The 13,094-nt window shown below is 43.6% G+C and overlaps 1 protein-coding gene across 1 annotated transcript in view; it reads right to left on the bottom strand.

The window, feature by feature from the left end:
* The window catches only part of LOC136447857 (uncharacterized), a 30,113-nt gene that overhangs the window by 11,511 nt on the left and 5,508 nt on the right, over window positions 1–13,094 (bottom strand). Inside the window, exons 5-19 of the mRNA XM_066446969.1 lie at window positions 12,767–12,936; window positions 11,773–11,939; window positions 11,433–11,480; window positions 11,019–11,123; window positions 10,767–10,889; window positions 6,350–6,556; window positions 5,652–5,906; window positions 5,342–5,401; window positions 4,526–4,806; window positions 4,156–4,245; window positions 3,494–3,865; window positions 2,871–2,950; window positions 2,429–2,510; window positions 893–1,102; window positions 350–561 (exon numbers count right to left, since the gene is read on the bottom strand). Coding sequence (XP_066303066.1) covers window positions 350–561; window positions 893–1,102; window positions 2,429–2,510; window positions 2,871–2,950; window positions 3,494–3,865; window positions 4,156–4,245; window positions 4,526–4,806; window positions 5,342–5,401; window positions 5,652–5,906; window positions 6,350–6,556; window positions 10,767–10,889; window positions 11,019–11,123; window positions 11,433–11,480; window positions 11,773–11,939; window positions 12,767–12,936 — 2,462 coding nt within the window. The remainder of the gene's footprint in view (window positions 1–349; window positions 562–892; window positions 1,103–2,428; window positions 2,511–2,870; window positions 2,951–3,493; window positions 3,866–4,155; window positions 4,246–4,525; window positions 4,807–5,341; window positions 5,402–5,651; window positions 5,907–6,349; window positions 6,557–10,766; window positions 10,890–11,018; window positions 11,124–11,432; window positions 11,481–11,772; window positions 11,940–12,766; window positions 12,937–13,094) is intronic.

Here is a 13,094-nt window from a genome sequence, read left to right as displayed (position 1 = left end):
ATTTTTACACAACCAAGTGTTTTATTGTTATTATTCACACTGTCAGTCACCTTCCTTTCGGAAATTTTGACTGGTTCAATTTGAACTTCAGCATAGGAGTCGCTGCTTACAGATGCGCTCCCAACAGTATTTTCCATATTTACAGGGACATTATATAATCATAATAATGATTCAATTGCAAATTCATGGTCGTAGGCTAATTGCAATTTGACATATATGTAAATACTTTAATCTAAAGCTATTCACTGTGACACTGGAGAAGTTACCGCGTGTGGCAATACTGTGTATAATGTATTATTTTGCCCTGAATGCAGCAGATTTTAGTAGATGGAATATCAATTTAGCTCACCGCCAAGCATAGGAAAAGTCTCTGTGCCATCGTGGCCAGACGAAGTGTGCGGAGATCGAGCCGTCCGGCATCATTCGGTCGTTGTTAGGATTCCCATCGAAGAACCCACAGAGCCCCTCGGTGTACCCCCTGTCTATCCCCGGCGCGTGGACACGGAGGGTGACGAAACCAGAACCGACCACTTCCACGTACGCACCGGAGGGCATCGAAATCTACAACAATAGCATTAAGTTACTTTCTGTGCGCATCAAGGTTCTTTGGCTGGTACAATGCAAATTAACACATTGATGTACATTCATTCAAAAGAAGAAATGTTGCATTTGTATTTTTGTACTTTCAGAAACTTGTGAGGGCGTGCGTCCGTCTCAAGTTCTGTTGTCTCAAGTTCTGTTGATGTGTAACGTTATACACTATAATATCACTTGTATGTCACGTGATTTTATGGGTGAAAACGTAGATGTTGACACAAAGCTTACGACAGACACGAAGATAGAGCAAAATGATGTTACTGTACCAGTAGTCAAGAGACAGTCGTTATCTTACCTTGATGTATTTTCCATTGCTATCTTGGGTGACTACAACACCCGGAGAGAGAGGCCCTCCCAATGCTGTCTTGTAGGCGACGATGGGAGAGTTCCTACTGCAGTAGTCCACGATCACGACGTCATTATCCTCACGGACAGCCACACCGCAGTTACAGGAAACTTTATTCCTGAATCTTCCCCGACCGCACGTCTTGAGCCGAGAATGCACCTTCACATCACAGACGAGAAATATTAGGAGAAAATTGCTTAATGAAAAGTTACGGAAGAAGTAAAGTCATGGGAATGTTTTGTTGATATTTGCTATGCAACAAAACCCACAGGTTACGTCCTATAAATGTGATTGGTGTGTACAAGGAGGATTGAACATTTCTAGACAATTCCACTAATGCCCCCATTCCACTTGGACGGCGCTCTCACCGCGCTCTCACGGCGACCTAAAATTGACCAGAGCGCCGTGAGAGCGCCGAACTCCTGGAAAACTTGCTCAAGTGGAATCTCTACGGCGACCTTTGCGCGCTCTCAGCGCGACCAAAATGTCAAATGTCAGCAACTTTTTAAAGATTTCACAGATCACTCAACGAATTCCAGAGATAGAAAACGAATTTTTGTTACGTTTTGTGTGCTTTGTTGTCTTCTCAGTCATACCTTTACCTCTTGCATCATATTTGAATAATAAAATCAAGGGGAAAACAGATTCAATTTTAGTCGCTGCACTGTCGCTCAGTGTGTGTCTTAAGTAATATATGTATGTTCAAATTGTTTTTTCTGTGTTGTCTGTCATGTAAACTGTTTGCAATAGATACATCTTATAATTCTACGTTACAATAGAAACGTAAATCACAGAATTTTGAAACACATTTTGAACCACTGACAAGAAAACTTGGAGGGAATTTAATTTGAATGGAAGCAAGTACTTGTAGATATTGGTCAATTTGTACTACCCACGAGCAAAACTATGATTTGACCACAAGATTCCCAGAAATTCAAGATACACCACTTCAAGAATGAAATTTGTTTGAACTACAGTTAAGACCATTCAATCCTCATAGGGCGCTCGCTGCGATCCTTGAGCGCTCGCTGCGGCCCTTTGATCCCACCTTGGGCGCTCTCGCGGCGCTCACCGCTCTCTCACGGCGCTCTCACGGCGCTCACCGCGCTCTCTCGGCGCTCTCTCGGCGCTCGTTTTTTGATCGCCATCCTCGGCGCTCTCACGGCCAAGGTTTTGAGCATGTTCAAAACCTTCGCCGAGGTGCACGTGACGGCGCGCATGGCGCTCTCGCCGCGCTGTCGGCGCTCTCACGGCGCTCTCGCCGTGCTGTCGGCGCTCTCAATGGCGCTCTCGCCGCGCTGTCGGCGCTCTCACGGCGATCTGGCCAAAATGAGGTCCCCGTGAGAGCGCGGTGAGAGCGCCGTCCAAGTGGAATGGGGGTATTAATAGACACGTCACAGAGAATTGAAACATCGTCAGTACAACAATGCAGATTTGTGTTCTTGGAAAAGTATATATGGATATGGTGTCAACATTTTCACTTACTTCGAAATTCCTGCCCGGTCTTGTACTTCTGTACATGATGAATTCTCCCGGTATGATGACATGAATTTGTTTCCGCCAAGCCCTGAAAAAAAGAATGAGACAAAGTTTGTTGTTTCAGAAAAAAACTACATAGCGTCTCCATACAATGAAAATGTGAGGTTCTGTGAACCAACATCAGTACGTATTCATACAACACACAATATACCAAAGATAATCGACAACTAAGCAACAAGTGAACAGACAGCATAGCGGAATAAAAGCAGGCTATAACATAAGCCGCAACTCGGTGATTTTGAATCAACTACGACGTATAGTACATTGGTAAGTATTGTGTTGTGTAGCCTGGTCCCCAAACCTATTGTAACCGCCTGTCTGCGGAGAGGACAGAAGACACTCAGGAGTATAGTACACTATAGTAGGTGCCAGTGTCTGTGTTACATACCCGGTGTGTTCGTCAAAGGAGACGCCATGGGGATCCCCAGCGTACGTGCAAGTTGCCTCAAGCGAATCTACGGTGCGAACCTGAAGAAAAAGGTCAACCAACCAGCCAATTTTCGTCGCTTGTCAACGGAGTCTCTACGCGGATTAAAACAGAATTACACCCTAATAACGTCACAAATACGATTTTACTTAGGCGATCTAAGAGCGATCCCTAGCAGCGAAATAAATAAATGCAGTAACTTGACTAACAGCGCCAAGATAGGTGCGCATTGATTGGCCGATCGATGCCATATAGACCAATCATTATATGATAATGTTTGATGTGCGAGAATACCAATCATATTACCCGTATGTTCATAATACTAACCAATCAGAGGAGATTTGGCCATTTGCCATCCATCAGCCAATCAATATCTAGCTCAGGTCACATTTTGGTCGACATCGATTTGTTGATACATTTGTTGGACCAATCAGCATCCACAATAAGAAAGGGACACCTGTAACTGCAGTTCTAATTCATTCCGCTGAGTACCCGTACCGTCCTTGCACCGTCGGGAGTTGGAGAATGAATTTGAAACTGAAATCCATGATTAGAGAAGTAAATACGACATTGGAACCACGTACCTGGACGTTGACCTGTGGTGTGTAGCCATGGAGGATGTGAGGAACGTTGTACGCAACGGGAGCATGAGAGATCTGTCCAACGCTGACGCCCATGTACTTGTCGCCATCCTGTTGGCCATCTCTTACCGCAACCAAAACGGCTTCCCCTTTCACTCTGTGTTCTGTATCTGACCAATCACCGGCGTCGAACCTCACGTGACAGCCTTCAGCTACGCTGACGTCATCGTGGTTTCGGTCGAAGGTCAAGGGAACGTCTACGTAGCACTGCCCCGCCCTTTGCGCCCCACTCTCGCAGACAAACGGGACGGTACTGGTCAGCTCCAACTTGTAGTGGTCAGCAGACTCGTGAACCACAACAGTGTCTTCAACGCTCTAACAAGGGAGCACACAAGATGAATGTCAAACTAGGATTAGCAAGTTTGTGACCTCATATAATACATTTAAATACTGCAGAGTTTGGTTGAATAATGTAATCACTGAACTACTACTGTATCAAGTATATATGTATAGGGCTGTTTAGCCATAGTCGATGCTGTAGGGGATTATGATATGATTATACCATGGTCAGTACTGACCGACGGAGGCAATATGATGATGGACTACTACTGATTGAATCTGACATACTCTCATTCAAATGTAAGGATAGACGAAGTTGACGTTACCTGAATGCCTGCCCAGTAAGAGTTGCTCTGCTGCCACTCACTCTTTACATCCGGGGTACCTTCCCAGTATGACCTCACTTGGCAGGAAACCTAAGAAAAATAAGTATATTGTCTTTGAATTTAGACAGCATGGCATATTTTGTTGGGTACATCATAACATGTTACTTGCCGGTGAAATCGCATTGACCGATACTAGTTTACTCTTCCTCTATTTGTATAGTTTCCGAGTTTCATCTCAGTCGGCCTACCATTTCAAAAGACCCTATATGGATTACGACAGATAAAACAGCAATTCGGTACAGATGTACTACGGATGTACGGTTGGAAGTCCAAAGAAACTTAAGGTTTGATCAGTTAAGATTCGACTCACGTCCTTCCCCATTTTTGACGGCCAGGAGACGGGCACGTTTGGGTACAGCTGGTTGAGACCCAGGTGGCTGGCGTCCATCTTTGCGCGCCTTTTCCCGGCCGTCAGGGTCACATTAGGCACGTCCGGGAAGTACTCGTCATCGAACAGAAACATGACGTCAAACCAGGCAGTGACGTCATCAGGGTCAAACTGAATCTCACACGTGAAGGTCACTTGATTGTTGCTGACGTCATACTCAGGAGGATTGAGAACAGGGTTGTCTGAGAACAACGGGAAGATGTCTGCAAGGAAGAATAGTGGATGAGTATTACAGAGGTTACATTAGCCAAAGTCTCGGTAATTTCGGCGTCGCGTTGGCAGGGTGTTTGGCCCAGAACCCAGAGGTCCTGGGTTCGAATCCCCTGACAGGCCCATGGCATTGGGAAAAGCACTATACATTAATTTCTTCACTTTACCCAGGTGAAAATGAGTACCTAGCTTTGGTGTGAGGAGATCAAATACATCTGTCCGGATATGCAGCTTGTATTCTTCAGTACAAGAATACGTGTTACGCCTTGAGGCGGTTTACCGGGCATGCAATAGAAAACAAATAAATCGTGCTGTGTCTTATGCAACGTTAGACTTGGCCGCTGGTGGCGCTGTACATTACTATGTGCCTCTACAACAGCACAAACAACAGCAACTACAAAACAAAACTAAACTAAACAAGAGACTAAACAAGAGACAAAACAAAAGACAAAACAAGAAACAAAACAAAACGAGAAACAAAAAAACTCACAAAACAAACACAAAACAAAAGATGTACACGGAACTCACTTCCACAGGCTCGATGGAACACGTTGTACTCTTCCCCGTTCGGACAAGGCTCGCTGTCACCTGGCAACAACCATGAAGATGTGTTGAAAACAGTGCTGTTTACTCTATCAACATTCAGATGTTTAATAAACAAACACTACTCACTCACAAAAGCTCTATTGAAAAATGTCAGAATTACCATTGCTAATTTCTCTCATTTCAGTTGGCATAAGGTATATTGGTAACAGACAGTATATGCTCTCGGTTTTGCAACAAACATAGGAAATATTACCAATAACCTGCTGATGATAACAGAACAGGTCAGGCATACCTGCACAGTAAGCAGTACAACGGCTGGGTGTTGGTTCTTGACCCTCGCCGTAGTATTCGCCGTACCCGTAGTAGTCACTATAGTAGTCACCGCCTGTGCTCACTGGTTCTGGAACCGGTACAAGTCTGTAGACGTAGTAGGTGTGTCCAGGCGTCGGGCACCTCTTGACTTGTATTGTCATGCTGTACTGGTCTGAGCAGCAACTGTCGCCTTCGCCGGTATTAACGCACGCCACGCGGTCAGCAATGGTGTCATCTACGTGATCAAAGATGAAAAAATGATATACTTTATTTTTAAAAAAGCTTGTTGAATACAAAACATTTTCTACAACCTATTCCATGAGGTCCAGGGACTTCGACAAAGACACATGATGATAAAACTATAACTGTAAATTCCATGCACAAGACAAAATAAACCTTCTACAGTTAGTACATAAAAGCAAAGAAGAATACTGACTTGTAAAAGTTGAAGTTTTACAGTAGATCTGTAACATGCATACAAGATCTAGACGAACATATCTATTGAGATTCAAGCTCCATATATACGTGACGAGTACAGGGGCGCCAATCTGGCATCTCAGTTATAAAGCCCTTGGGCCACACATCTGTGCAAGCAATGGCAGGGAGCTAATCCATTAGTAATGACCGTAAGGTCCAGATGTGTGTGTATATTTAGAATTCTAATGTACTATGCCTTACCGGTGGGGTGTGAACCATTCATCCATATGGTGTACTCTGTACTACAGCGGTATACTCCCACACAGCTGGTGGGTATAGTGCCTCCCGCGTGAGTGAAGCGGTACCAGCCCTCCTCCAGCTCATTATCACACACGTCCGGCTCCTGTTCCGTGACGTAGGCGGTACTGCGGTGCGGTACGTACAGGGGCGTGGCCGTTAGACACACGTCTGTAGAGGTGGGAAGGTATGTATAGCTTGTCTGTTATTCATCTTGGTTCATCAAGTTTGTATATGTATATTATCATGATAAAATATCTCACACGACCTGAAATGGCTTTCGTTAGCCCCCCCCTCCCCACTCGATAGATACAGTTGAGGATGCAAAATTGAATTTGAAAGACTTAATGAATTGAATATGGTCCACGACATAAAAGTATGATTTAAAAGACAAAATATAACAAGGTTGTATGTACATTATTATGATGAAATATCTTTGATACAGTTTTTGGGTTTTTGGGGTCGTGTGTCGTAACAGCAGGGTGTTTGACTCATACCCCAGAGGTCCAGGATTCACCGATCTTGTGCCCTTGGGAAAAGTACTTAACACGACGATCCTCAATCCACCCAGGCGTAAAAATAGGTACCTGACTTTGCATTTGGTTTGGGAAAAGTTAGTAGACAAATACTGCCAATACGTCGATGAAGATTAGACATCCAGGTAATAAGATACGCCAAAAAGCAATTACTCAAACAACTGGATATGATTTTGGAAACGGTCAGACGTTTCAAGTAGCATCCACTACTTTTCGTCAGTGACTGTGAGCAAGATCAGTTGAACAGCAGGTTTATAACCACGAACTATGAATTGATATGCAAATAAGGAGAAGACAAATTTTTAGATAGTCCAAAAGAAAGCGAATTAGACAAATCAAGACAAGGTTGAAGTAAAAGGGGACAATAGCTCCTATTGTTTTAATATAGGAGCTAAAGCTGGTTTGCCCCCAAGGCTATGTCCCAAGTGCCAGACAGTTCCACCCTTAGCCCTCCTTTCCTGTTGAGGGTTGGATTGTATATCCTCTCATATATTGCCTCCCTTACTCCACGTTCGAACCAGCGGGGTTCGCGGTCAAGGATATCAGTGGATTCGAGATTGAACGAGTGCCCCTGGTTGTGTTTTAGGTGGTGGAAAATGGCCGAGGAGTAGCGATTAGCACAATGTTCTTTGTACCTTTCATTAAGTGATCGGCTGGTCTCTCCGATATAAGTGTTGTTGCAGTTGGGTTCTTCACATTTGAGTCTGTAGATGACATCGGCCTTGCTGCCTTTGCGTGGTCGGTCTTTAGGATGTACCAGTCTTTGTCTGAGAGTTGATTGAGGTTTGAAGTTGGTGGCAATGTTGAAGTTTTGGAAGATCCGTCGGAGTTTTTCGGACACTCCTTGTACATATGGAATAGTGATGTTGGCCTTGTTTCTGTCGGTCAATGGTGTACACTTAGGCGTTTTCTTGGACTGGTCAGACGGTTTGAGGGCTTTGTTGAAAGTCCATCTTTGGTAGCCACATTTGCCAAGGGCACCTCGGAGGTGTCTATGTTCGTCTGTTTTGGCCGTGTCTGAGGTGATGATGTTGTCTGCCCGATGAAAGAGAGTTTTTATAACTGCCAGTTTGTGTTCCAAAGGGTGGTGAGAATCAAAGGCCAGATACTGATCGGTATGGGTTGGCTTCCTGTATACTTCGAACTGGAGGCGACCATCCTTCTCTATGATGGTTTTGGTGTCTAGGAAAGGGAGCATATTATCTTGACTCGACTCCTGTGTGAACTTGATGTTGTCATCTATCTGGTTGATATGTTCAAAGAAATCATCAGCTACTCTCTTCTTTAGTCTGCACCAAGTGTCATCTACATAACGGAACCAGTTGGCCGGGGGAGTGTCCTTGAAAGTACTGAGGGCTTTGTTCTCAAATTTCTCCATGTACAGGTTTACCACGATGGGCGAAACTGGTGAACCCATAGCACAGCCGTGCAGTTGTTGGAAGAATTGTCCTTTGTAAGTGAAGTATGTGCACCCCAGGCAGAGGTCTAGCAGCTTGCATATTTGGTCCACAGATAACTTGGTTCTGTCTGCTAGTGTGTTGTCAGCCTCTAAGGCTTCCCTGACTACTGACACCGCTTCTTTGGGGGGGATGCAGGTGAAAAGAGAGCACACATCATACGAAGTGATGATATCATCTTCGTCTAACTGGATGTCTTTGATTTTGTTTACGAAATCTGCACTGTTCTGTACATGGTGTTGAGACTTCCCCACTAAAGGTCCCAAAATCTTCGCTAGAAAACTTGCTACCCCGTAGGTGACTGAGCCTATACCAGAAACTATGGGCCGTAGAGGGACGTCCTGTTTGTGGATTTTGGGGAGGCCGTAGAAAGCAGGGGGTTGTTCCGATTTGGGTTTGATTTTTAGATAGGTGACATGATCCAGAGCTTCATCAGTTTCTAATTTCTTGAGGGCTTCAATGATTTCCCTCTTAAACTTGGTAGTGGGATCTCTTTTCAAAGGCTTGTATGTGTCTTTGTCCCCTAAGAGGTCCTGTATCTTCCTGTCATACTGCTCCCTGTCTAAGACTACTGTGCATCTGCCTTTGTCAGCAGGAAGAATCATTATGTCTTGATTAGTGGCCAAATCCTTGAGAGCGGTTTGTTCCTCCCGGGTAATGTTACTAGCAGGGGGTTTAGAGACTTTCAGAGTGGTAGCTACTTTAGTGCGTAAGGCTTCAGCCTGTTTGTATGACATATGGGCTCGTCGAATTGCTGACTCGGTCTCTGTGACAATATCGATGTTGGGGATTTTGTTAGGTGTTACTGCAAAATTTAGACCTCTAGAAAGCAGCGATTTCTCTGGCTCTGTAAGGGTATGGCTACTGAGGTTTTTTACCCACCGCTCATCTGTTCTAGTCTGTGTTGTAGTTTGAGGGTTTGGACTGCTAGATCTCCAATTAGGGTCACTATCCGCTGTGCTCGGTTCACTTGTTTTTGCTGTAGGCGTTCGAATTTGCTCTTCTGTCTAGATTTACCCTTCTCGTGTTGGGAGAGCTGTCCCCGTGTTATGAACTCTTTAGTTTCGGCAAAAGTCTCCTCTGATAATCGTTCCCTCAGTACTTGTTCAAGATTAGATTTTCTTGCGTTTAGTCCATCCAATTTGTAGTTGATCTGTCGTACTCTTTCGTTTAGTAGCTTTCTTTCCGCGTTAGAAATTATCTTGTTGGCGTTGAAGCCTTTGATGGAGGTCTTTAGGCGCAAACTGACAGGAGTGACACTTACCTTGAGGCACCGTAAACTGAAGCGTAGATGGTTCCGGTAGTCCGCAATCTTCCTGCTGGTGTTCTCCAGATCCCTCACTGAGCTCAGGCAAATCTTACCGTAATGATCCTTGATACGTCGATGAAGATCTAATTCGCTTTCTTTTGGACTATCTAAAAATTTGTCTTCTCCTTATTTGCATATCAATTCATAGTTCGTGGTTATAAACCTGCTGTTCAACTGATCTTGCTCACAGTCACTGACGAAAAGTAGTGGATGCTACTTGAAACGTCTGACCGTTTCCAAAATCATATCCAGTTGTTTGAGTAATTGCTTTTTGGCGTAAATACTGCCAATCATCAGCATTAAGAGTATGAAGTTTACTTGAAGGTTGCGGACCGTCACAGGTATTTTGCATATCGACAATGTTTTACATTTTAATCCTCCAATTTGCTTCTATATTTCAACGTCGGTCATTGACTTGAAAGTTTATCTTATCAAAGTTAAACTTCAATTTCCAACACAAGTATCATCATGGTAATGTTAAGTCCATATATAGATACCTGTGTTGGAAGTTGCAGTCTAACTTTCATACAGTTGGGCATTGGCCTTTTACGACAATGCAGATGAGACGGTTCCGAGGTTAAGGTCGTCCAATGCATCACCTTTGCTGCATTACCAGACATTCGTAAAGGTTATTAGACATGCTTGCAACTAAATTTTTAACAGACTAATCCCCAACATAAGAAGACAAGCGCTGAAAATGCACCTGAGGAGAAATCAGAACGGCTTTGGGGTAGGAAGGTCAACTGTAGGGCACATTCTCGCACTTCGAAGGCTTATAAGGGCAGTAAAGATAGAGTCAAGCTGGGAGTCTATCTGTAGTTCATGTCAGTTGCAAGTGCGTCATTCGCATGGTCAAAGAATGAATGTGAAACTCGCAGGAAAAGCTATGAATGTTTTTGGAATGACAATGTAGTTTTTCAAGCATCTTTGTGCTTTGATGTAGTTACTATTTAAGATAAAGGCAAGTCATCTTGGATCCCCCTACGTTCACTCTTATTTTTCATAAATTTGCGTTGTCTAGATAATAGATAGACATGACTACTGTAGTGTGGATGAAATATAACAAGATTGATCATTACCATCACATGCCAATCCGTTGGCATTCAAAAGGTAGCCAGGGTTACAGGAACACTGGAAACTCCCCTCGGTGTTGGAGCAGATGTGATCACAGCCGCCATTTTCTGTCAAACATTCGTCCGCGTCTGAAAAAAGAAAAGAAATGAGCATTGATGAATCAAAAGACGTAATGACAAACATTGGATGAGTTAAACTTCTATCTTTGTCAATAACTGTTGTTTATAGATAACATTTTGATACAAAAAGTCACGTACCACCACAGGAAGCTCCGTCTTCATTTAAGACGTATCCGTCATGGCAGGAGCACTGGAAATCTCCGTCTGTGTACGTGCAGTTCTGTTCACAGTGGTCACATCGCGCTGTACAATGACAAAGTTGTTGTGTTAATGACCACACCCATATCTATATGCGAAATGTCTATAACATCACAACAGAATTTGTCATTTTGACTTGAGTTTGACTTATAGTAGGACTAATTTTCAACATGTTCTACATGTAGAGGTCACCATGGTTTTGCAATTTTCTCTGACCTCACAGCGCTTTTGTCAGTTCCTATTTGTGCCAAATAATACGCAGATTTATATAAAAATAACCCGTAACTTGGTATAGGATATAACAAGGACATTATATTGCAACTCGAAGAATTGATGTAATCTAAATTCATTTACCAGAGTCGATGAAGATGACCATGCGATCCGCTGTTATAAACCCGTTATCTGAAATACAGCAAAACGAAATCAATTTTCAGTATCATATCATACAAGTCATGTAGTTACTCACAGAGAAGCAAGATCACGTATGTTCATAGCATAGACGCGGAGGAGATCAGGTAGATAGATAGGGAGAGAGAGCCTCGGACTAAGTAAAGCAGATCTGCCTGTGGCAAGGCAGTATCCAAATGGCCAAAGCAGTGGACAATTGGATACTGCTTTGACGTTTTGGAGACTGTCATTCCACCGGTAGATTACGGACAAAGTGGTACAGAGAAAGGTAGTGTAAATGACATACCGTTGTTCCAGTTGACTGATCTACCCGCACTAGAGACCCGGATGTAGGGCAGTTGACCTGTGGGAGGGCGCTCATAATTGCATCCAGCCGACTGGCCCATCTCTGCCACAACAAGCCAACCCATGTCACGGTCACACCCGTTATACTGTCTATTGATGAAGAAACGTCTGTGATGATAAAAAGAAAGGGGTGCAACAATATCGTCACCTTTTAACCAAACCAGCAATATTTCAATCAATCGATCAATAAATAAATAAACCGATCAATCAATCAATTTATTGCTAGCTCAATCAATAATCAATATTTCTGACATCAGTCAACCAATAGCAACAAAATCGTCGTCAGAATTTCCAACGTCTACCGATAGTAGTTTGTGTTGGAAAAACTGGATTTGCAAGTCTCAGCACAGTGAAGAACGTATTGATATCCTTTTGGACAAAGTCGGGTACGTTGTTAAACATTAGGTAGGAATTTGTAGGAATTTTAAGGAGGCTCTGACAGAGTGAATCGTCTGTTCTATTGAATTGTGTACAACACATTCACGATTGTCGAAAGTATGCCCTCAATTCGTCGTCGCCAACCTGTCGCACGACAAATATGAAGTTCCTCAGTGTAAAACCTAAGTCCTCCTCTCACTGGATCCGCGGCACGCTGGCGGCGTTGCTGCGTCCTAAATTGGATTTGTGTTACCCTTGACTTTATAATGGGAATATCATTCAAAACGTACAGGTATGACCAAAAAGACAACAAAACACTCAAAGCTTAAAAAGATTGTTTTTTTTTGTCGATGAAATTCGTTGAGTGCTTTGTCAATTCGATCGGCCACAGAGACGCCGCCATCGTGCCGTGAGTCCAGTGAGAGGGGGGCTTTATGGACAGAATGTTTGCACACTCAAGTACTCTTACAACAACGCCTGCCACATGCACGTACACACATCACACAAGAAAAACAACGAGGCCTTTGGAAACTGATTTAGTAGAAACACCATGTTACCTTTTTAAGTCTGCGTGGCCTTCGATAGAGAAATAGTTGATGGGCTCCGAATTGATGTCGTTCCACGGTGACGACCACAGGCGGTTCTTGGTGAACCAGTTGTTCTTGTTGGTGTTCTGTCCATTGAAGATGAGCTCCATTGACTGACTATACTCAAACACCACCTTCACCTGTTGGTAGATGATACGTAGTTAGACTGCTTCTCAATCAGTTCTTGGTAATATTTGATTCTTATCTGTGGATAGAACAATAGCCCTCTGACAATGGTGACCTGACTGTGACTTCGATTCAAAATGCTGTTGATACTTGACGATTGGAGAAGACAAGC

This window comes from Branchiostoma lanceolatum, chromosome 13, assembly GCF_035083965.1.
Source record: "Branchiostoma lanceolatum isolate klBraLanc5 chromosome 13, klBraLanc5.hap2, whole genome shotgun sequence".
NCBI lineage: Eukaryota > Metazoa > Chordata > Leptocardii > Amphioxiformes > Branchiostomatidae > Branchiostoma > Branchiostoma lanceolatum.
Note: the sequence above shows the minus strand (reverse complement) of the source record. Positions and strands in the feature narration are given on the sequence as shown.